This window comes from Typopeltis vanoorti, chromosome 20 (assembly GCF_054136105.1).
Source record: "Typopeltis vanoorti isolate ZY-2024b chromosome 20, IOZ_Tvanoo_1.0, whole genome shotgun sequence".
NCBI lineage: Eukaryota > Metazoa > Arthropoda > Arachnida > Uropygi > Thelyphonidae > Typopeltis > Typopeltis vanoorti.
In genome coordinates this window covers 9,839,096-9,865,302 of record NC_143568.1, presented here as the reverse complement: position 1 = coordinate 9,865,302, position 26,207 = coordinate 9,839,096, and the positions used below count along the sequence as shown (strand labels likewise).

The 26,207-nt window shown below is 36.5% G+C and overlaps 1 protein-coding gene across 1 annotated transcript in view; it reads left to right on the top strand.

Moving 5' to 3' along the window:
- Positions 1–26,207, top strand: part of MED23 (mediator complex subunit 23) — a 435,475-nt gene that overhangs the window by 374,443 nt on the left and 34,825 nt on the right. Inside the window, exons 29-30 of the mRNA XM_090410280.1 lie at positions 18,077–18,236; positions 23,885–23,957. Coding sequence (XP_090266406.1) covers positions 18,077–18,236; positions 23,885–23,957 — 233 coding nt within the window. The remainder of the gene's footprint in view (positions 1–18,076; positions 18,237–23,884; positions 23,958–26,207) is intronic.

Below are 26,207 nucleotides of genomic sequence, written 5' to 3'. Positions count from 1 at the left end.
GCATGGGAATATAACAAAGATCTGTATTTAAGTTTTGTCGATCTGGAAAAGGCATATGACAAGGTGCCAAGAGAGAAGCTATTCAATACACTACAGTTATATAGTGCCAATGGGGCATTGTATCAAGCAATACTTAGTCTGTATTTGAGTTGTAAGTCAGCAGATAGAATTGAAGGAAGTACAGGAAGATGGTTTAATGTTAAATCTGGTGTGAGACAAGGATGTACATAATCCCATCTGTTATTCATTATCTATGTGGATCACATTATGAAGGAAAGTGGTATTAAACATGATATCAAAATTGGAGATGTTAATGTCAGCTCTTTGTTTTATGCGGATGATGTTATACTTCTAAATAAATCTGCTACAAGTTTGCAAGAGTCCCTGACTAAATTGAATAACTGTTGTAATAGATATGGTATGAAGGTCAGCATTAAAAAGACAAAGACAATGAAAATAGGTAGAATTGTTGAAAATGTCAATTGTGTTGTGAACGGGGAACCTGTGGAACAAGTAAAACATTTCAGCTACTTAGGCACGATTTTTACTGAAGATGGTAAATTAAATATGGAAATAGACAACAGAATCAACAAAGTTGGTATGGTGGGAAGTCAATTGAATAAATTCATATGGAATAAGAGAGAAATTAGTCGGAACACTAAATTAGCTGTATACAAAACAGTGTTCAAACCAGTTTTAACTTATGGATCTGAGAGCTGGGTCAGAAGTAAAACACTTGACCAACGACTAGAGACTGCAGATATGAGATTCATGAGAAAGATTAGAGGCATGAAGAGATGGCATCAATGGCAATATCATATTAAAAACGAGGATATTAGGAAAGAACTTGACATTGTCGGCATCCAGGAATGCATTGGCAGAGCTAATCTCAGGTGGTATGGTCATTTAAATAGAATGGGCGAAGAAAGATTAGCAAAACAAGTGTTCTCTGCCATGTTGGCAGGCAAACGACCCAGAGGAAGACCAAGATATAGGTGGATTGATAAGGTACAAAGTGCTTTAGACGATAGAAATATAAGATCTGATAATGTTAGAGTCTTGAGAAGTAACAGACTGATTTGGAGGAAAATTGTAGATAGGAAGTTAGTAATGATGTAAATTTTTCATGTAGTACTATCATATCCTGTACACCCCTTGAGGGTACATGTCAGGAATTTGATGATGAAATTTTACAATGGCTGCATTGCATAATTCACAAGACCTGGTCAGGAGGTCAAATTCCAGATGATTGATGCAGAGCTCTCATAGTACCCAACTATAAAAAGAGAAATAAAACAATGTGGGAATTACAGAGGTATTTCCCTACTGTATGTGTTCTTGGTAAGATTTATCCAAGTATACTTGAGAAACTGCTAAGAAAAATTGTGGAAGAGAAGCTTGGTGAAGAACAAGCTCAGCTAAGACCAAAGAGAGGTTGTCACGATCAGATTTTCATTTAAGACAGATAGTTGAGAAATCTTGGGAATATAACAGTGATTGTATTTAAATTTTGTTGATCTGGAAAAAGCATATGACAAGGTGCCAAAAGGAAAGCTCTTCAAAATGCTACAGCTATATAATGAAATGGGATATTATATCAAACAATACATAGTCTCTGTTTAAACTGTAAGTCCAGCAGTTAGAATTGAAAAAGGTACAAGAAAATGGTTTGAGGTAAAATAAGGTGTATGACAAGGGTTCACATTATCTCCACTGTTATTGATCATCTACATGGATCACATTATGAAGGAAATTGGTATTAAATCTGATATCAAAATTGGTGATGTTAACTTAGCTCTTTATGCAGATGATGGTGCACTTATGAATAAATCCAGCACAAGTCTGCAAGATTCCCTATCTAAATTGAATAATTGTTGTAATAAATTTGTATGAAAAATAAGCAATAAAAAAGACAAAAACAATGAAAACAGGCAAAAATTTTGAAAATCTCAACTGTATCTTGATGTTGAACCTATAGAACAAAAAAAACATTTCAGCTATTTAGGCACAATTTTTAGTGAAGATGGCAAATTAAATATGAAAATAGACAACAGGATTAATAAAGCTAGTATGGGAGGAAGTCAGATTAATAAGTTTATAATGAATAAGAAAGAAATTAGTCAAAACACTAAATAGCCGTGTACACAACAGGGTTCAAACCAGTTTTATCTTATGGATCTCAGAGCTGGGTTAGAAATAAAACACTTCATCAAAAACTGCAGAGTAATATGAGAATTCTGTGAAAGATTAGTGGAGTAAACAGATGGCATCAATGGCAGTATCACAGTAATTTGGAAGGAAATTGCCATGGTTAGCATTCATGAATATGTTATAGAGCTAATTTCAGGTGGTATGGTAACTTAAATAGAATGGGAGAGAAAATATTAGCAAAACAAGTGTTCTCTGCCAGGTTGGCAGGGAAAAGACCCAAAGGAAGACCAAGATGTAGATGGATTGATACAATAAAAAGTGCCTTAAAAGATAGAAATATAAGATTTTATAATATTGGTGATAATATTTGAGTCTTGAAAGATAGCAGATTGATTTGGAAAAAAATTGTTGATTTTAAGTTAGTAATGCTGTTAATTTCTCATGTAGTCTGTTATAAATATCATATACACCCCATGAGGGTACGTAGCAGGAATTTGTTGATAATGAAAAATTTGTTAATTTTGCTAATTCTATTATCTATTTCCATATGTAATTTGCAATCTTCACTAAAAATTGTGCTAGATATGTGAGGTTTTTACTACTTCTGTAGGTTCTTCTCTTTGTCAGCTCTTTTGGACTAAGGTAAACAAAAGATGGGTTTGGAACTGAAAGAATTTGCTTTGCAGAATGATCTCACCATAACTAACACACTTTTTTCACATGAAGGGTTACAAAAATGATCCTGGATCTCCCCAGATCGAAGAACTCGGAACCTAATTGATTGTGTACATATAAAAACTAAATATAAAACCTGTATTAACTCAGCAAGAACCAGATCTTTCCCATGTGTTTACATTCGAAGTGACCATAATTAAGTCATAGCCACATCATCATCAAATTCCTGCCATGTACCCTCAAGGGGTGTACAGGATATGATAGTACTACATGAAAAAAATTACATCATTACTAACTTCTCTTCAAGTTTCCTCCAAATCAGTCTGTTACTTGTTAAGACTCCAGCATTATCAGATCTTATATTTCTCTATTGTCTAAGGCACTTTTTACCATATCAATCCACCTATATCTTGGTCTTCCTCTGGGTCGTTTTCCTGCCAACCTGGCAGAGAACACTTGTTTTGCTAATCTTTCTTCGCCCATTCTGTTTAAGTGACCATACCACTTGAGATTAGCTCTGCTAATGCATTCCCGGATGCTGACAATGTCAAGTTCTTTCCTAATATTCTCGTTTTTAATATGATATTGCCATTGATGCCATCTGTTCACGCTATAATCTTTCTCAGGACTCTCATATCTGCGGTCTCTAGTCTTTGGTCAAGTGTTTTACTTCTGATCCAGCTCTCAGATCCATAAGTTAAAACTGGTTTGAACACTGTCTTGTATACAGCTAATTTAGTGTTCTGACTAATTTCTCTCTTATTCCATATGAATTTATTCAATTGACTTCCCACCATACCAGCTTTGCTGACTCTGTTGTCTATTTCTATATTTAATTTACCATCTTCACTAAAAATCATGCCTAAGTAGCTGATATGTTTTACGTGTTCCACAGGTTCTCCATTCACAACACAGTTGACATTTTCAATGGTTCTACCTATTTTCATTTTCTTTGTCTTCTTACTGCTGACCTTCATACCATATCTATTACAACAGTTATTCAATTTAGTCAGAGAATCTTGCAGACTTGTAGCGGATTTATTTAGAACTATAACATCATCTGCATAAAGCAAAGAGCTAACATTAACATCTCCAATTTTGATATCATGTTTAATACCACTTTCCTTCATAATGTGATCCATATAGATAATGAATAACAGAGGGGATAATGTACATCCTTGTCTCACACCAGATTTAACATTAAACCATCTTCCTGTACTTCCTTCTATTCTATCTGCTGACTTACAACTCAAATAAAGACGAAGTATTGCTTGATATAATGCCACATTGACACCATATAACTGTAGCTTATTGAATAGCTTCTCTCTTGGCACCTTGTCATATACCTTTTCCAAATCGACAAAACTTAAATACAGATCTTTGTTAGATTCCCATGCTTTCTCGACTATTTGTCGTAAAGTGAAGATCTGATCCTGACAGCTTCTATTTGGCCTGAATCCAGCTTGTTCTTCACCCAGCTTTTTTTCCACAATTCTTCTCAATCTATGCAAGTATACATGAGAAATGGTATTTCCCTCCAGGAACACACTGGAGGGAAATACCTCTGTAATTCTCACATTCAGTTTTATTTCCCTTTTTATATATGGGTGTTATGAGAGCTCTACTCCAATCATCGGGAATTCGTCCCTCTGTCCAGGCTTTCTGAACTATGCAGTACAGCCACTGTAAGACTCTTATACCACCATATTTCAGCATTTCTAGTCGAATATCATCTACTCCTGCTGCCTTTCCACATTTCAAGCCTTTGATGGCTTTTTCTACTTCAAGTATGGATATGTATTCCTGACTGTATGCCTGTTTTTTTACCACTGTGCTATCAGTGCTTGTTTCATTTAGCAATTTTTCAAAGTAATTACTCCATACTTCAAGGATATCTTTTTCTCCTGTTTTCATGTAACCTTTATCATCTCTAACTCCTTTTAGAGCACTCTTTCCTCCATTTCTAAGTTTCTTCAACACCCTCCAGAACATTTTGCTACCTTCTTGATATTTATTTTCTATATTCTTTCCAAAGTCCTCCCATGACTTTTGTTTAGCTAGTTTTACACAGTGTTTAGCAGTCTTGCATTTGTCTCTGTATTCTCTAAAAGCACAAGCTGACTTATTTGCCAGGAACTTTTGATATGCTTTCTTCTGTTCCTTTACTGCCTCTTTAACTTCCTGTGTCCACCATGGAGTTCTAATTTTTTTATCCTTACAGACAACCTTACCACATGCCTCTCTGGCAGAATCAATCAATGTTTTCTTCAGAGTTTGCCACTGAATCTCCAAGGTTTGATTCCTGTTCTCAAACTCTTTCATTTTTCCTTCAATAATCTTTTGTGTATTTTAGTCTACAGTTCACATTGGAGAGGTGCTCAACTTTTATTCGCTTTAAAACTTTCTTACATGCTATTCTTTTCAATATGAAATTCAATTTTATCCTGCTCAAGACTAACTAGTGATCACTTCCAATTTCAAATCCTCTGTACACTCTGGTGTCCTGCACCAGGGAGAAAACATCACTATCAACAATAACATAGTCAATGAGACTTTTCTTATTCCTTGCCTCTTCTCTCCATGTGAATTTGTGCACATTTTTATGTTGGAACATGGTGTTAGTAATAACCAGTCCATGTCCTGAGCAGAAATCCAACAGATATTTGCAATTATTATTAGCTTTTCTCTTTTCTCCAAATTTTTCCAAAATATTTTTGTATGTCTCACAATCCTTTCCTACTCTGCTATTTAGATCCCTAACAAGGACCAACTTTTCCTTTTTCATTGTGTCAGTTGCTTTTTCTAAAGCCTCAAAAAATTCCTCCACTTCTACCTTAGTAGAGCCTTCTGTGGGACCATAGGCACAAATAAGTCTCATCGTCCAGTTCCCCATTCTCATATTTGCCCACATTACACTACTGACTGCCATTCAAGAAGATTAGCCTCTTATTTGTGTTGAATACTATGGCTACTCCTTCTTTTCCTTGATTGTCATTGCCTGAATATAACATTTTATATTTATTGCTCAGAAAGATCTCACCAGTTTTTGTCTTTTTTGTTTCATTCACCCCTATTATGTCGATCTGGTACTTATCTAATTCCTCAGCTAGCTCCATTTCTTTGCCATTCAAGCTTCTTATGTTGATAGTACCGATCTTTATCTCTGGTGATGTTGAATTGGGGTGTGTTTTCAGATTTGTTCCATTAGCTGACTTTTCGCTGTTCGCCCTGGTTCCCTGGTGAAAACAACGGGGCCTTGTTTAACCGGGCGACGACCCAGCTGGCATGAAATTTTGTCATGTTGTACCATCTTTTTTTATTTTGGTTTAACCAATAAGAATACAATTTGGTCGGCTAAATCCCAAATTGCCAGCCCATCCTCGTCCGTTCAGTATCCAAGTAGATACCCAACTGGGTGCACCACGAGAAGGTGAGGATTGGACATTAGTTTAGAAGCCCTGGTCGGTTCTCCGCATTCTTTTAAAGGCTATGTTTAGGTCTCCTCTCAGTTATACAGCTTTGACCCTTAAGCACTCCCAACATTTATGTTGAAATTTGCATTTGAAGCCATATGGAAAATAAAAAGACAAAAGTTTATCCTTAAATCAAATCAAATACCACTAAAGAATTATTTAAAACAAGTCTTACTACTTGTTCTGAAATGCCTGCTGACTTTCTTGATTCTGTTACCTCTTAACAACAATTTTCATGAACTTCTGCATTACTTCAACCTTGGTATGATCTCTAGGTCTGACTCCCACTGATAGACCTCAATACTGGTTGAAACCAGTCTGTGTAGTGACACTTCCCATAATGCATAGCATTATACATGTCCATAAGGTTATGTGTTTTGCATTATGGGATACTAAGGCAAGTGATGTGAAGTCACTAGCTTCTATATACAGGTTGCCCAGTCCTGAAAATACTTCAGCCACAAACTTTGTTTGCTTACACTTGAATAAAGGATTAAACCAAGAATATAATTTCTTGGTTTAATTTATTTATAGTTTTCAAGAACAGTCATTGAAGCTGCTGAAAATATCTTAGGAAGAAAATGTGGTATTAATAAACCTTGGATTACCCAAGAAATTTTATATCTTTGTGATCAGTGGAGAAGATTACATGCAATTTGGCACATTGGGAACAACAATGAACAGTATAATTATCTGAACAGTCAAATTAAAAAGGAAGTAAAGCTTCCAAAAAAAAAAAAACATGGTTATCTAAAGAATTAAAGAAATAGAGGATAATCTTCATAAGAATAACCTTACAACAGCATAAATTAAGAAATTAACAAAGGCTTTTGTTCATAACAGGTGAATAATTGAGGATGACAATAGAACAAATATCACTGATCATGAAAAAATACTGAAAAGATGGTATGATTATTCAAGTAAACCATTCAAGTGTGATCATAGCTTATGCCAACAAAATTTAGAGGATATTGTCCTAGCGATAACAGATATCATTGGGACAATATTACTATACTTATGAAAAAAAAAAAAAAAGTAGAAAGATGATCTTATGATCAAAATTCAGAAAAACAGCAGGAATTGACAATATTCCAACAGAATTACTTAAAGAAGGCGGAAACCTATCATTAGTGCATTCTACAAAATGTTCCAGTACGTGTGGAACTCTGAGATCTTGCCAAAAGATCAGGGCACAGTTTTCCCTATTCCCATTTCAAAAAAAGGAAAAAGCAAAAAGCACAGTCATTTGAGAAGAATTAGCCTCGATAGCTACCCAAACAAAATATTTTTGGACATCTTATTCTCACATATTGAAGCAAAAATGGAATTCAATTTTTCAGTCTTCCAGGCTGGATTTAATAAGAGCAGGAGTAAAATTGGCTATATATTTATTATCTATATCATTGGAGAAAAATTTGTAGACCATAATAATGTAGTGTGCCATCATTTTACTGATCTATAGAAAGCCTTTAATTCAGTTTAGTGATTCCCTTTGGAAAATTCTGCAACATTATGGAATAGACAACCAAATAATATGACTGATTGAATTAACTGCTTTCTCAAATATGTTGTAAATGAAGCCCTAATGAGCAGTGATATTGCCCTTGAGTGAAAAATCTTGGGAAGAAGAATAAACCATCTAGTTTGCTGATGATGGTGATCTTCTAGTGGAAAACAAATCGTATCTAGAAATCACCACAAAATTAGGTTATACTCTTAAAAATTATGGCTTAACCATAAGTACCCAAAAATCAAAAACAGTGGCAAATATCTTGTGCTTCTGACCAAGAAGACAGTGATAGAAACTGAAAAACTCCTATTCGAGGATACATCCATAGATGAAGTTGATCAGCTTTAAATACCTAGGCAGTGTCTAATAAAGATGGAAGATCAAGACAAGATATTAGAACAAAAATTGCAAAAGTAACAACAGCAGTCCAAAAACTACTAGTGCAGATTACAAGCTCACAATTACAAACAGATTATGCCTATTGACACACTAGTTAATTCAATACCTCTATACGGAAGTGAAACTTGGACCCTCCCACAAGAAGTTGAAAAGAGGTTGCTGACATTTGAAATGAAGTGCTATAGATGACTCCTAAAGATACCATACACTGATCACATCACAAATTTTGATGTAAGACAAAGAATCAGTTCTTTTGCAGGTCCAAGCATTAACATCATAACTAAGATTCGAAGGACATAAATTATGTAGCTTGGTCACATCAACAGATCAAATGTTCTACTAATACAAGTTCTTGAAGTCCAGGAACTCAGAAAAGAGGCAGACCTAGAATAAACTGGGTAGACAATATAAAAAATTGGATAGGTGCTTCACTTACAGAGCCGAAAGCAAAGTGCCAATCAAGGACTGATTGAAAGATTTCCTTGAAGAATATTTCCTAATATATATATACTCTTCGGTCCTTTGTGGACTATAGGAAGAAGAAGAATAATAGTCTTCATTCACATATAGTTAATATTTTTAATCTTCCTATCTATTTCCATTGTCTGTCTGTCTGTTTATTACTGATTTTATATCAAATTTATTATAGCTGTCTTTCAATTTACTTTGATAATCCTGCAGACTTATTCTGCATTTATTTCAGAGTTTAACATCATCTGCATAAAGAGCATAGATCCAGTTTTGATATTAGGTCTAATTCCGCTTTCTTCAAGATATGATTCATAAAGTTGATGAATAACAATGGAGATAATATGCACCCTAGTCTAACACCGGATTTTACATCAAACCATCCTCCATCCTCTTCATTAAATTCTAATTGCAAATTTACAATTCAAAGATGAATTATGTGTTGCTTGATGGAACTGTCTCATTTACACCATTCAGATGTAGTATTGTGAATAACCTTTCTTTTGTCATCATATGCCTTTTCTGAATCTAAAAATCTTGAATAGAGACCCTTGTTATATACCCATGATTTCTCAATTATTCATATTAAACTGAAAATCTGATCCTGACAACCTCAGTTTATATATATATATATATATATAATGTATATCACTCCAACACACCAGAGACTGCAAGGCCTATAGTAAACAAATGTCTTATGTGGGTTTAGGTCAAGATCAAAGTAATCCATTGATACTCCTCTTAAAGAGCTGACAGTTATATGTCTTGGAAGAAATACTTTGAAGGGAAAGTGGTTTCGCAAACCCGAGAGTGATGGAATGAAAAGATATCTGGGAGTAATTGGTTCAGTGAATCATCAGTTCATTTGTAAAAGAATGTTGAGCAGCTGTTGTTTGTGTTGCTGTAGGTTTAGCAAAATTATGAGGGAACATAATAGATGCTAGTTCTGCTTAACAGCATCCCATAGAAATATCTGTAGAAGAGATAAGATGCAGAAACTTAACATCCGTGAGACAGTTGGCTGAAGGAAGTCAGTCATTAATCAACTGAATTAGTCAGTGCTCTCTTCTGAATAGCATCAAAAATTTTGATAGAGGTTTTAGGTGTGCTACTCCAAAGAATAGAGCAGTATTCTAAGGTACTGTGACTTTGATATTTCTGCAGAGTAACTGAACAGGTGAAAAGTAACATCTTCAGCAAAAGAGGATGGTAAATTTTCTGGAGGCTAAGGTTGCTGTAGAAGTGATGTGACTGTCAGAAAAGGCTAGAAGTAAGAGATTGGATCTTGACTATTAAGTTGAGCATTGTCAAACATAATGAGATTTTTTTTTTCATGAAAAAAAAAAAGATAAAACTTGTGTGGAGATCAGTATTTAGGACACTTCAATGATCTTGAAGCTTGTGATTTTTGAGTACTACGAGGTTTATCACATAAGTAGGATCAATGGAAAGTGCTATCATCAGCAAAACTGCAAACAGAGTTTCAAGTCAGTGAGAGCAGGTCATTTATGTATATGAGGGAGAGAGAGGATGAAATAACAAATTTCTGAGGAATGCCTACATTGATAAGAGAATCTGAAACTAGAGCATCTTTCTTTTACCATTACACATAGCGAATGACTTAAGAAAAAACTGGCAATCCAACAGCGAAGTTTAAGTTGGATCATTACATTAGATTGCAATTAGCTGAAAAGCCCTGGGTACCAAACCCTATCAAATGCCAAGTGCAACAGCACTGATTTCTCCAGACATTTTCATAGCACGTGTCCATAGGTTGGTGATATATGTGAGGAAATCTGCTGTGGATCTTTATTGGCAATATTCATATTGGTAGTCACTAATTAGTTCACAGTTCTCCAGATTACAAAAAAATTAATTATTGATAATCTTTTGTATTACTGTAGACAACACTGAGATGAAAGCAATATCTCAATAGTTTGAAGGATTGATAATAGATGATAAAGAACAGATATTCATGGCACATTTCTTGAACAGAATTGGTGCTCAAGAGATATGCTATGACCACAGGCCTTTTTTTTTGGCAAATCTTTCAAGATTCTTTTGATGGCTTTCTGGTTGATGGTCACAGAAGGCGTGCTTCAAGGTAAAGAAAGAGGTGATTTGCCTTGGTCATCTATTTTGGAGTTGGATGAGAGGAATGATGCCAGGAAATCAGCTTCATCTGCAAGTTATGTTACAGTACCACCATCTGGGTGATAAAGATATGGAAGCACAGATGAACAAAAGGTGCACCTAACAGCTTTTTAGAAGGACCATGCCGCATGACCTCCATTGGCACAAGTGGCAAGTTTTTTACATTAGCCCTGTTAATGCTGGATTTGCACTTGTTGCAAACTTCAATGTAGGCTCTGAATGAAGCTGGAGTTTTTGTTTCAAGCCTTACAATATACTATTTTCTTTTCTTGGCAATCTGGACACCCTTTTTGGAGAAACATAGCTTTGATATGGGATGGGAATTTTGAACAGAGTAGAGAATGGAGACCTTCATTCCAACATATATTACAATTGTAACAAGATCATAAGTTTATGGATCTGGAGAACAGAAACAGTAGTCTGACCATGGAAAAGAGGAGGAAAAAAACTTGATCTTCCTACTTGGCATTGTAATGCCAAAGTACATGAGGTTATGAATGGCATTCCAATAGAGATGAAACTTGGATGAGATTGCGATATAAGTTACCAAGAGGAGAAGTCACCTCAACAATTTACCTGGAAAAAGAACTGATTAAGAAAAATCCAGAATGTAGAGAGGATTGTCAGAAATTCTTGTTGGGAGATGAGTGATTTGCTTTAGGTCATTACTTACAGCAGATACCTTTACTTCTCTTCCAGTTAGTCAGTAAAGTTAGAGAAAGGGTTAAGTTAGAGTTTGAAAACATTACAATCACCAAGGAAGAGGCTTAGGGAATATGGATAGCAGGAAGATATGCTTGATGAAGAAGAAAATAACAAGGTCAGAATGATTTTTAGAATTGGGGAAATCATAGAGATAACAAATGAATGATACATAATGAGGCAAGAAAATCTTAAGCCATACAAGATTCAGAAAGGAGAGAATTCAAGATTAAGCATCCTTTAGTGAAAGGAATCATACAGGGAGTAATTTAAACAATTAAGTTTGGGTATTGGTTGCTGTGGCAGAGATTTGGGTATTCAGTCAAAAAAAAATAAAATTTGGATACCTGAATTTTATTGGTGCACATCATTTAAACTGTTTATACCAGTCTAAATGTGGAAAAGACTTTTTATAAGATGGTTGAGATTTTTTAGTTATTTATTTTTTAACTTTATTTTTCCTCAGTCCAGCTTGTTCTTCTCTAAGTTTCCCTTCCACAGGCTTTCTTATCCTCTTCCATGAATGCTTGCACAAATCTCATTTGTAATACTCTGTTAGGAAACTCTCACATTCTGTTTTATTTCCCTGTTTTAAAGAATGATACTCTGAGAGCTCTTCTCATTTGGAATATGGCCTTCTGACCATGACTTCTGGATTGCGCAGTGTCTCAAACTGTCATGTCTCCATATTTCAGCATTATTAGTTGAATATCATCTACTTCAGCTGCTTTTCCACATTTGAGGTTTTTAATGGACTTTTTTTTTTACTCTCTAGTATTGATGTTACAGTATGGTGCAAAAAAAAAAAAAAAACAGTACTGAGTAACTGCAATATATGTTATGGAGTAAACAAGTTTATTAACAAAGAAATAGGTATTTACACCCGATGATATGTACATCCACAACTATCAGTGGAATCTTAGTTGAATAAAGCATTAATGATGGTAGATTATGTGCACCTTGTTAAGACAGGTTTCATAGTGCATGCAAAGTTTCTATTGGGTTGACAAATAAGTTTGTTCGGTTTTTCAGAGTGGAATGAAACACATTTTATTTAATATCTATAATACATACTAGTCAGTTATATTGACCCTCTTTATCAATGACCCCTTGCCATCTGCCCACCAACTTCATTATGCGGCATTCATAAAACTCCTGGGGTTTACTGGCGAAAAACTGAGCCAGGTGTCTTTTGACAGCCTCTTCATTAGCGAAGGTTTCCCCGTTCAGAGAATTCTGCAACGATCGGAATAAGTGGTAATCGGAAGGTGCCAGGTCTGGTGAATACGGAGGATGCAGCAAAACATCCCAGCCAAGACATAACAATTTACTCCAGGTTGTTAACGATGTGTGTGGTCTGGTGTTGTCGTGGTGAAAGACAACAACTTTCTGATTTGCCAATTCAGGATGTTTTGTGCTAATTTCATGGGCCAGTCACGTTAACTGTGAGCAATAGACAGTTGAATCAATCGTTCTGCCTGACGGTAACACCTCGTATTGGTCAATACATTTATAATCCCACCACACAGAGAGCATGATCTTCTTTGGGTGCAATCCCACTTTCAAGGTTGTTTGTGGCAGTTCACTTTTGTGCCCCCATGATCTTTTACGTACCACGTTATTGTACATGACCCTTTTTTCATCTCCCCTAATCATCCACTTCAAAAATAGGTCGTTTTCTTGGCAATGTCGCAGCGAATCACAGATGGATATGCCAGCAGTCATATTGGCCTGAGTCAATTCATGCGTCACCCAAACATTGAGTTTTGAAACATATCCCAGCTTGTGCAAATGGTTTTCAACTCTTGTATGGGATATGTTCAGTACTGCAGCAATCTCCCACACTGTTTGTGACGAATTTTTGTCGACGATATCCTTCACAACACTCGAATCAACCTCAGTCGGGTGACTGGCGCGAGGTGCATCACTGATGTCGAAATCTCCAGAATGGAATTTGGCAAACCACTTTTGGCATACGCATTCTGTTAAGGCACCATCCCCATATACGCTGCATATTTTTTTTATGGGCCTCTTCAGCTCATTTGCCTTTTTTGAAATAAAAAAGCAAAATATGCTGGTAATGTATGTTATTTCCTTCCATTTCTAAAAATATGTTACACGCAACTGAAGTAGGCCACAAAAATTCACTGAAAGGTTATATGAAATGTTGCCTTTCAACAGTGCAATAGCATTGCGCTACCACGCAACGATAGCAACAGGCGAAGCAGCGTAAACTTGTACTAACGCACAAACTTAACAAACTTATTTGCCAACCCAGTATGTCATCTTGGAGAACAAGAGTTGAGACATATTGTGTAATTTTATTCCTTAGTTCAGGATTTCCAAACCTTTTTGTTTCCTAGAGCATATTCTAAAATACCGATAGGGCGACAGGCACCATCTATTTTTTCAAGCAAATTTTTTTAATTTGTTTGTTAAATGAATACATGCAAAGTTTACATTATATAAAAATTTAAATATATATATGTAAGTTAGTGTGATCTTTGGCATTGCATTTCATTGGCCAGTGCTTCATAATTAGGAGAATATGATGATATTCCAGTCTTAAACTGGAATGAACAACTTCGAATGCACGTCTACTTTACATTGTATGCATTTAATACTCGTCATTAACACATGCGTCATATAGCATGCCATGAATTGTGTGATTATTTCAAACTATATGGCACACGGTTGAACAGCGGCGGGCACACACACAAATTGGTCGACGGGCGCCATGGTGCCCACGGACATAGGGTTGGGAATCCTTGCCTTAGTTCATCAAGGTTTGAAGGTAGGTCATCGTGGAATACCTATTTCTTCAACATACCTCAAACGAAGGCATCAAGCGATGTGAGATCACAATAATGTGAAGGATGTGGGAATGCTGTGAACCTTGAAATGAACGTCCCAGGGAAATGTTTATGATAAGTAGGCTCTAAAACCGGGGTGCTTAAGGGTCAAAGCTGTATAACTGAGAGGAGACCTCCACATAGCCTTTAAAGGAATGCGGAGAACCGACCAGGGCTTCTGACCTAATGTCCAATCCTCACCTTCTCGTGGTGCACCCTGTTGGGTATCTACTTTGATACTGAACGAACGAGGATGGGCTGGCAATTTGGGATTTAGCCGACCAAATTGTATTCTTATTGGTTAAACCAAAATAAAAAATGATGGTACAACATGACAAAATTTCATGCCGGCTGGGGCGTCGCCCGGTTAAACAAGGCCCCCGTTGTTTTCGCCAGGGAACCAGGGCGAACAGCGAAAAGTCAGCTACTGGAACAAATCTGAAAACAAACCCCAACTCAACATCACCAGAGTTAAAGATCGGTACTATCAATGTAAGAAGCCTGAATGGCAAAGAAATGGAGCTAGCTGAGGAATTAGATAAGTACCAGATCGACATAATAGGGGTGACTGAAACAAAAAAGACCAAAACTGGTGAGATTTTTCTGAGCAATAAATACAAAATGTTATATTCAGGCAATCACAATCAAGGAAAAGAAGGAGTAGCCATAGTATTCAACACAAAATACGAGGCTAATCTTCTTGAATGGCAGTCAGTCTCAAGTAGAGTAATGTGGGTAAATATGAGAATGGGGAACTGGACAATGAGACTTATTTGTGCCTATGGTCCCACAGAAGGTTCTACTAAGGTAGAAGTGGAGGAATTTTTTGATGCTTTAGAAAAAGCAACTGACACAATGAAAAAGGAAAACTTGGTCCTTGTTGGGGATCTAAATAGTAGAGTAGGAAATGATTGTGAGACATACAAAAATATTTTGGGAAAATTTGGAGAAAAGAGCAAAGCTAATAATAATGGCAAATATCTGTTGGATTTCTGCTCAGGACATGGACTGGTTATTACTAACACCATGTTCCAACATAAAAATGTGCACAAATTCACATGGAGAGAAGAGGCTAGGAATAAGAAAAGTCTCATTGACTATGTTATTGTTGATAGTGATGTTTTCTCCCTGGTGCAGGACACCAGAGTGTACAGAGGATTTGAAATTGGAAGTGATCACTATTTAGTCTTGAGCAGGATAAAATTGAATTTCATATTGAAAAGAATAACATGTAAGAAAGTTTTAAAGCGAATAAAAGTTGAGCAGCTCTCAGATGTAAACTGTAGACTAAAATACAGAAATATTATTGATAAGAAAATGAAAGAGTTTGAGAACAGGAATCAAACCTTGGAGATTCAGTGGCAAACTCTGAAGGAAACATTGATTGATTCTGCCAGAGAGGCATGTGGTGAGGTTGTGTGCAAAGATAAAAAAATCAGAACTCCCTGGTGGACACGGGAAGTTAAAGAGGCAGTGAAGGAAAAGAAGAAAGCATATCAAAAGTTCCTGGCAAATAAGTCAGCTTTTACTCTTACAGAATACAGAGACAAATGTAAGAAAGCTAAACAGTGTGTAAAACTAGCTAAACAAAAGTCATGGGAGGACTTTGGCAAGAATATAGAAAATAAATATCAAGAAGGTGGCAAAATATTCTGGAGGTTGTTGAAAAAGCTTAGGAATGGAGGAAAGAGTGCTGTAAAAGGAATTAGAGATGATAAAGGTGAAATGAGAACAGGAGAAAAAGATATCCTTGAAGTATGGAGTAATTACTTTGAAAAACTGCTAAATGAAACAAGCAGTGATGACAGCACAGTGATAAAAAACACTGACCAGGCATGCAGTCAGGAATACATATCCATACTTGAAGTAGAAAAAGCCATCAAAGGCTTGAAATGTGGAAAGGCAGCAGGAGTAGATGATATTCGACCAGAAATGCTGAAGTATGGTGGTATAAGAGTCCTACAGTGGCTGCACTGCATAGTTCAGAAAGCCTGGACAGAGGGACGAATTCCCGATGATTGGAGTAGAGCTCTCATAGTACCCATATATAAAAAGGGAAATAAAACTGAATGTGAGAATTACAGAGGTATTTCCCTACTGAGTGTTCCTGGCAAGATCTATGCAAGTATACTTGAGAAACGGTTGAGAAGAATTGTGGAAGAAAAGCTTGGTGAAGAACAAGCTGGATTCAGGCCAAATAGAGGCTGTCAGGATCAGATCTTCACTTTACGACAAATAGTCGAGAAAGCATGGGAATATAACAAAGATCTGTATTTAAGTTTTGTCGATTTGGAAAAGGCATATGACAAGGTGCCAAGAGAGAAGCTATTCAATACGCTGCAGTTATATGGTGTCAATGGGGCATTATATCAAGCAATACTTAGTCTTTATTTGAGTTGTGAGTCAGCAGTTAGAATTGAAGGAAGTACAGGAAGATGGTTTAATGTTAAATCTGGTGTGAGACAAGGATGTACATTATCCCCTCTGTTATTCATTATCTATATGGATCACATTATGAAGGAATGTGGTATTAAACCTAATATCAAAATTGGAGATGTTAATGTCAGCTCTTTGCTTTATGCGGATGATGTTATACTTCTAAATAAATCCGCTACAAGTCTGCAAGATTCTCTGACTAAATTGAATAGCTGTTGTAATAGATATGGTATGAAGGTCAGCAATAAAAAGACAAAGACAATGAAAATAGGCAGAATCATTGAAAATGTCAACTGTGTTGTGAATGGAGAACCTGTGGAACAAGTAAAACATTTCAGCTACTTAGGCACAATTTTTACTGAAGATGGTAAACTAAATATAGAAATAGACAACAGAATCAGCAAAGCTCGTATCGTGGGAAGTCAATTGAATAAATTCATATGGAATAAGAAAGAAATTAGTCGGAACACTAAATTAGCTGTATACAAGACTGTGTTCAAACCAATTTTAACTTATGGATCTGAGAGCTGGGTCAGAAGTAAAACACTTGACCAAAGACTAGAGACCGCAGATATGAGAGTCCTGAAAAAGATTAGGGGCATTAACAGATGGCATCAATGGCAATATCATATTAAAAACGGGATATTAGGAAAGAACTTGACATTGTCAGCATCCAGGAATGCGTTAGCAGAGCTAATCTCAGATGGTATGGTCACTTAAATAGAATGGGAGAGGAAAGATTAGCAAAACAAGTGTTCTCTGCCAGGTTGGCAGGAAAACGACCCAGAGGAAGACCAAGATATAGGTGGATTGATACGGTACAAAGTGCCTTAGAGGATAGAAATATAAGATCTGATAATGTTGGAGTCTTGACAAGTAACAGACTGATTTGGAGGAAAATTGTAGATAGGAAGTTAGTAATGATGTAATTTTTTCATGTAGTACTGTCATATCCTGTACACCCCTTGAGGGTACATGGCAGGAATTTGATGATGATGATGATGATGGCTCTAAAACCCCATGATGTGTGACAGGTTGCTCCTTCTTGTTGGAATACCTGTGCATGAAATGTAGTGTTTTTTTGCTCGGCACATCCTATGCAAATCCAGGGTCAGAGAAGTGAGGAGGATATATTTTTTGCATGGTATGGGAAAGAGGTGAGTGAACAGAATTCATTGCCAGATTGAACTGTGAGTGAGTGATGAGTAAATTTAAATTATATTCTCATTTGAATAGTTTCTTAGCAAATTTTTCAGCAATGTGTGGAAAATCACCTTTCCCACATACCGATTGGCGTTTCAATGAATTTCCAAATCCTGCAGCACATGCACTTCATGTCACTTGCATTGAATTAATGGCCCTTCCTGTAGCAGCCTCCACAGTTGGTAATGCATTATTGGATGTCATTCTTAAAGGGTAAGTGCTAGAAAATTGATAGCCCAGTTGTATAACTTAGCTACTGAATAACTCTTTTTGTTTTACTGTGTATTAGTTTTGAGAAGATTAGCAACACTAAGAGGAAAAAAAAATTACTTATTAATACTAGATATTAATGCCAAATTTTTCCATCACAAATAAGTCAATACCTAAGATTTTGTAATAAAAATTTATTTTGGATCTATTCTAGCTTCTTATGGGTAAAATGGCCAGAAGAACTTACACACATGCACACACAACTGCCAGCCTTAATATGCTATACAGATAGGATAACTACCCTTTCAGTGTTAATGAGGTTTCATAGAAGCCAAGTTACTTGGCCATGACAGGCTGTTGAGCCTAACATGCAAAAACAAATCGGCTATCTGCTAACACCTTTTATTCCGGAGTATGCGAGGCCTTTTAACCCTGTCTAGCTTTTAGGAAGTAGGCAGTTCAATCTGAGATAGCTGGCCCAAGTCCTATCCCAATGGCTTTAACAGGCCTTTAAGGCCCACAATCTTCCAAGCACGCTTGGATTTCGTAACCGAAATATGAGGATAAGATGGCCAGCCCTATGTCTCTAAGTATTCCTGACTGTATCCCTGTGTGTTCACAGGGCTGGTTTGCCTGCTTGCGAGATGAAAAACCCCAGATAAACTGGTGGAAAAAACCCTGCTGTCCACGCCCAAGACTGGCTAACTTGGCTATGGCTGAGGAAGATCCTTAAGCTCCTCATGTCGTCGACGGAATCGAACCTAGGACACTCCTTTCACAGGCATATGGTTGCGAAGCGCAAAGCCACTAGGCTAACCGCTTGGACAAGGTGGCCCAAGACTGTCACTAATTATAAACAACAACCAATGAAGAGACTGGCAAACAAGTGCTGCCATCTCTCTCTCTCCCCCCCTCTCTCTCTCTTTTGGTACCTAACCCTAAAAGGATATGTTCTTGTCTGAAATAGTGTAGGGTCTATGGTCAATTTTCTTGAGTTTATGGGATGAAAACCCGAAGTTTCCTGGAAGGGAAAAAACCTGCTTTCCAGAGATCAGCTAACTCAGGAACCTGTTGAAGAAAGGCTTGAAAAACTTCTTCCAGTTGGTGACTAGACTTGAAGTCTATCTTCAGGGGGCCTAGTGCATCCTCTGGAAACATGAACTTTTAATCCCACAAAATGGCCAATATACACAATTGCCAGCCTCGATACACTATGCAGATAGGATAACTGCCCTTTCAGAGTGTTAATGAGGTTTCATAGACGCCAAGTTACTTGGCCGTGATGACAGGCTATTGAACCAAGTGGAAAATTGAATATTATTTTTTCAAGTACTATAAATCTTCAAAAACCTAGTAATCGAAGTTATTTTAGTAGTGTACATTTGAACAGCATATATCTACTCTTCTTTCTCTCTCTCCCTCCAAATCAGTCTTTTCTGATATAACAGTTTCATCCATGAAACTTGAAAAGATATACTAGAACCACTGTAATATAGTAGCATGACTTGTGAGACAAAGTTTAAAATAGAAAGGAGAAATGATTAGCATTTTTTCTTGGTTATAGTTTCTTGGAAATACTGCTTTAAGATGCTTTCTCAAGACAGCTTAAATAGGATGACTGATGAGAGAATGCAGTTTAGTATAATAAATTTGAAGTTTATTACGTGACACATCCAAGGACTCATCATGGGAGGGTGCTCTGCTTTACACCATTACACACATCTCACCATCTTTCTTAGTACTAATCCTCCAATTACACACAACTCACCCTCTACAGTACTTATTTCTCCATCTACACACAACACCATATACTTCCTCCATCATCAACAATAGTATTCTTGGTCTGTAAATTTCTGTCTGTGTGTGTGTGTGCGTGCGTGCCTGCATTCTCATGGCTAATATGCCTGTTTACAGGGTGTGAAACCCGTTTTTCTGACCCAAGTTTCCAGGAGAAAAAAATTATGCTGCACTCATAAGAGATCAACTCATTAATCTTCACTTTAAAATGCCCATATAAATATCCCTCTCATCATGACAAGAATCAAACTTGGGTCTTTTCTGATCGAACAGCACAATGTCCCATTGTTCTTCCAATTGTACCATGGAGACACTTAAGTTTAGCTGAGAATAGATGTTTATTGATTGTACAGGTTTTCACAAGTTTTAAGGTGGGTAGTTGAATATCTGGTAGGTTATTTTAAATAATTGTCAAAAAAAAAAATTTTTTTTTATGATAGCCTGCAAACTTATAGTATGCCAGTATACTGTAGTTAGGTTGAGAGTTAAGATAATACTGGAGGCGTTTTTTTAGAGAGAGGGAGATGAAAGGTTCTACTTTAAGTAACTAGGTCAGCAAATTTAATTCATTATTGAGCATCATGAAATGATTCATTACCATGCCTGCAAAACAGAATACACTGATCAAGAGTAATTTGCTTTTTTTGTAAATAGTGATTAGTCTGAGTTTCCCACACTGAGTCATATTACTCAGTAGAGATACCCATATAATAATTAATATTATTATTAATTAATATAGTCTGCATGGTTAGCCTAGTGGATATGCCTGGGAAAGGAGTGTCCTGGGTTCGATTCCCATTGCTTAAGTGAGGAGCTTAAGGATATTTCTCAGACATAGCCAAGTTAGCTGGTCTTGGGCGTGAACAGCAGGGGTTTCTCCCCACTTTATCTGGCATTTTTCCTCCCGCAAGCAGGCAAACCGGGGTTAGCAAAGCATTGCTAACCCCCCCCCCTTTCAAAGCCATCCTCAATAAACTGTGTTAAGTTTAATACTTGTCCAGTGCATGATCTTCCTGGTCTAAATCCTGCCTGTTCTTTTATCAGCACTTTCTCTATTTCTGGACTTAGATTAACCTCTCATACAGCTTTGTTGTGCATATAGTAGAGATATAGGCCTGTAGCTCTTTGGATCCTCAGCAGGTTTACCCGGTTTCAGGATGGGTATTACTTTGAAATGAAGTAGCAATAAAGCAAAATTATACCATATCTACTTGGAAACCAATAAATAGAGGAGTCTGAGAAGGCTGTCCTTTATCACCCATATTATTTAACATATATATGGATAATATTATCAAAAAATGGAGAGAAGTAAATACATAATGGCTTCCATATTAATCGATATACAAAAATAGACACAGTACCCTTTGCTGATGATCAGATCATCTTTGGAAAGATTGAAGATGAACTACAGAAAGCAATCTATAACTTAAATAATCATATTATTATTATTATTGTTGTTGTTGTTGTTGTTGTTCCGGGCAACTCCAAGGAGTCGACAGACTCATCGAGGGAGGCCCTAACATCATGTCAAGAACAACTATTCGACATTCACACAGTATCTATCATACCTTGCCTTGAACTCATTCACGGTCGTAGCACCCACAACAGACTCTGGAAGCTTATTCCACTCATTCACTACTCTCCAAGTAAAAAACCTAGCTCTAACACCCTTGTCAACCATGCTCTTGCCCAGCTTCCATTCATGGCCCCTAGTCCCCCCACTACTAGTCATATTTTCAAAAATATCTTCTGGATCAATCTTATAGAAACCCTTCAGTAATTTGAATGTCTCAATCATATCACCCCTCCTTCGCCTATCGACCAATTTCTGCAACCCACAAATCTTCAACCTATTCTCATAAGGTTCAGTGAAGGCAAGTGTATCATTAGTCACAAGCACAGATACATTCACAAACTCTCACACCACCACCCCTCTCAACAATATGGCATTATTAAAACTCTTACCAAGAGAGCCCACAATCTTTGTTCCAGTGGAACCGCCCTCACTACTGAGCTTAACTACATACACAACACTTTCCTCTCCAATGGCTACATCAATCACAGTATCAAAAAAATAATCAGTTCCTCTCCCATTCCTAGTCCTCATCAACGAGAATTTAAAAATGCCATCACCATGCCCTACATTCGTGGCACATCCGAAAAAATATCCAAGATTCTAAAAAAGTACAACCTACACACAGCATATAAGCCCCACCGCAAACTTGCTACCCTTATCCGTTCTACGAAAGATCAGCTCTCTCCTCTCTCTCTGCCTGGAGTTTACAAAGTACCCTGTTCCTGTAAGCTGGCGTACTTTGGACAGACAGGCAGATCAGCATCCATCCGCCTAGAGGAACACAAGTCTTACATCTGTAAACACAACTATGGTCATTCAGGCTTGGCTGACCATGTCTTGGACACCACCCACAGAGTATCATCGAAGAAAACCACCATGCTCCATCACAGCAAATTCAAGAAAGAGAGACTATTCTTGGAAGCAGCAGCAGCTCTTAGAAATCAACCAAATCTTAATAAATACGGTTGCATTAAGCTTCCGAAAATTTGGGAAACACTCATCACCAGAGATCCTACTTTATATTCCAGGCCACCTACAACCGCCCTTAGAGGGCGCTCCACCTAGATAGGACTTTAGTGTCGCCCACGTGGTTGGGCTTAGTATTGTATGATATTTGTGTTATGTTACATTAGTTATTTTTGTAATCCCAGTAGATGTCCTAGTGACTAGGACGAAATATAGGAAGTATTAAATTCTTTTTAATCCTTTCTGAGTGTTGTAAAAAATCCATTAAACCTCCAACATTATGTCTTCACAGCACTTAAGCCTCTATACACGAATACTAACTCACCTTTAGTTGAAAAGCCATTATTAAAGATATTTTGTTTCTGTACAAAATTCAAATCAAGGTGTTTCCAACTAAAGGGCATTATCATTGCTGTGGAATAGTTTTCTCTGTAATACTTAAGTACTCCCTTTTGACTGGGGAAAAACTGCCCTGAAACTAAAAATAATTTAAAAATTATGTTATAATATTTTTTTTTAAATCATGGATGGAACAAGAAAAAAAAAAAAAAGAAAGAAAGAAAATGAACCAAACTGAAATCATCATCATGTGATCAAGTACAATAGTTAATTCTACATTCATTATAATGATTTTTTTTATTATTCACTATATATTTATACTCAATTATAGTTTGTATATCCTTATTTTAAATTTTATTGCTTTCATAAATAATTAATTTAAAACTGATAAATCAGAAAGGAATAAATTCAGAATATGGAAATTAGCAAGGTACAGTAAGCTTTCTTGCATTTGAACATATAATAGACTCACACTGTAGCAGCACAGGGAGTAAAGAAATAACCTGTTTTAGTGGAAAATTTGTTATAACGTATTTTTTTTAGAGGTTTTTATCCATGGGACTTTGGTCATGATTTTTTTTTTTTTTATTTGTTATAGTGAAGGATTTTATCATGAAAGTGTTTGCTATACTGAGAGTTGGTTTTAAATGTAAAACTCACATTAATTTAAAAATAAAAAAAAATTAGCCAAAGTTCCAAAATGCCTAAATAAATCTAGTGTGTGTAAAATAAGATATAACATGGTTTAGTTCATTGTATAGTTGGGTTGCACTTAATTTACATTCAACTTTTTTGAATGAATTGCTTTTGTATTAAAATTTTTGATGAATGGCTACTTCATTCCACTTGAATATTTATAACAGTGCTAATCATGACCTATATATATATATATATATATATATTTTTTTATGTAAAATACGAACCAGCATGTTTCAGCTTACCAGATACAACATATCTTCTTTTCTCATTACAGACATACTGCTCTTCCACGATCAAATATTGAATCCTGGATGAATGCTATTGGCCTCATTCTTACTGCTTTACCTGTAAGTCATTTAGATTCATGTTCTTAGACCATTCTTAGGGTTTTGTTATGACTTGCCGCATTGATTGGCAAAATGAATAGTAGTTGATTAATTACATCACTCAGCATGAGACAATTATGCTCATTGGAACCTGAAATAACCTGAAAAAGTCTCATATTTGGTCTCTAAATCCAGAAACTTGGATTTAGAGATGCTTCACCACAACAAAAACTGCTATGCATCACCACAACAAATCAAACTTGAAACACGTTTTTAGAATCAACAGCAGATTTTAAGAAACCAACTAAATCTTAATAAATATCATTGTATTAAACTTCCCAAAATCTGGGAAACTTCAATTCTTAGGCATTCTGCCCAACAGCATCCGTAGACGATACCTCTCATAGTACTTGAGGCTTTCAGTCTAATTTTTCTTTTTCCGCTTAATTGTTTTGTATGTTTTTTTGCAATTTTAATATTGTTTCACTGACAATGTCTCAGTGACTCAGTCCAAATATAGAATCAATTTAAAAAAAAAAAAAAAACGAAAAATTTGAGAGGATAGAAAGAAATGGAGAGACTTGATCTGCCTGACCTGAAGTTTCAATCAGAACACTTTTTTGCTATAAAGTAGAAAGAAGATTTGCATTTATGTTAGGCTGATAAACCACAGCTTCAAATATTCTCTTTATACATTCTTACTAATTTAAAAAAAAAAAAAGGCTTTTATGTAACAATTCAGTTTTTCCAGTTTGCTCTGATTTTTATGTTGACCCCACACATGAAAGGTCACATGACCTATAACTCTACAGTGCCATGTGTGGGCAAGTGATTAAGGAGAGAAATGAAGCCCATTGATATGTTTCTTAAAGAGCAGAAAGTTGTACTGGGGGAGATTATTCCAAAGACTAGAGCTAGATGGAATGAAGAAAGTTGATGAGAAGTTAGTTCAGTGTGTTTGAAGATGGACAATATATCGGTGTTGGCCAGTGGCTGCTCTAGTTCTTCTATAATTAGAAGAAAGTGGAGCAACAGCAGCAGCTAATTCAGAGGAGCAATGTCCGTGAAAGTACTTATAGAAAGGTGAAACAAAGCACCTGTGATAAAGTGACTTAAGGGAGTCTGTGAGGGAAGGGTTGTTTATTAAGCAGATTGCTCTCTTCTGAATATCATCATGAATTCTTAGAGTGGTCTTGAACTCCACTCCAAATGTAGCAAAACTACTCCAAAGGTGGATGGATCTGAGACTTATAGTGTTAGGAGTTGAGAGGAAGAGAAGTAATGTTTAGAATGGAAAAGAACACCAACCTTTTTAGAGGCTAAGAAAGCCATATGAGTAATATGTTTGTACCAGGATAAACTGGATGTGACTGTCAATCCAAGAAGAGAGTTGAACTTGAAAGGAAACTGGAACATTATCAAAAATGACAGGGAATGAGTTTGGATTTTTTCTTGAGGATAATAAGGAAAGCTTGAGGGGTTTTTTTGGCATTAAAATTTACTAAGTTGTCTTCACCCCATTTCAGGATGTTGAGGAGGTCACTAGTTATGGAAGATCTTGAGGCATCTAACATTTAGGTACTGCAGGGTTTATTGAAAGAGGAAGAGTGTGTGTGATAACACAGAACCCTGAGGCATGCCAGTATTGATAGGGAAATCTGATGATAGGAAGGCATTCTCCATAATGCACATTGAACAACCAGTGAGGAAAACTGGCAATCCAATCACAGTGTAGAAGGAAGGCAAGGGCTCAGTGCTAGACATGATTAAATACCTTAGAAAGTTCTGAGGATGCATGCTGTGGGCAATTTGTGAAAATACAGGAGATGATTTGCTTTGGTCATCCAGGCAGGAGTTGGAGGAAAGAATCTAATGCCAAATGGATCTGCCTTTTCCTTGGGTGAGGTTACCGGAGTGTCATTGGGATGCAAGAGAAGTGGCAACTCGGAAGGACAGAAGTTATGCCCAACAGCTAAGTAAGGGACCAGAAGGCTTGACTGCCAGTTAAGTAGGAGGCGAGTTTATTATATTTCGTTCTTATAGGTCTGCTTTGGAATCATTGCTAACTTTTTTATTACACATGTTTCGAGTTGTTGTGTAAGCTGAATTCTCATTCAGCTGGAGTTTTTAATTGAAGCCATTGAACATAGGCTGCATTTTTATCATTGACAGCAGAGGCACATTTTTTTGAGGACTTGGATTCAGGATGGGGGTTTGCAGCAGAGTAAGGAATGAAAGCCCTCATTCCAGTGAGGTTTATTTCAGTTACTA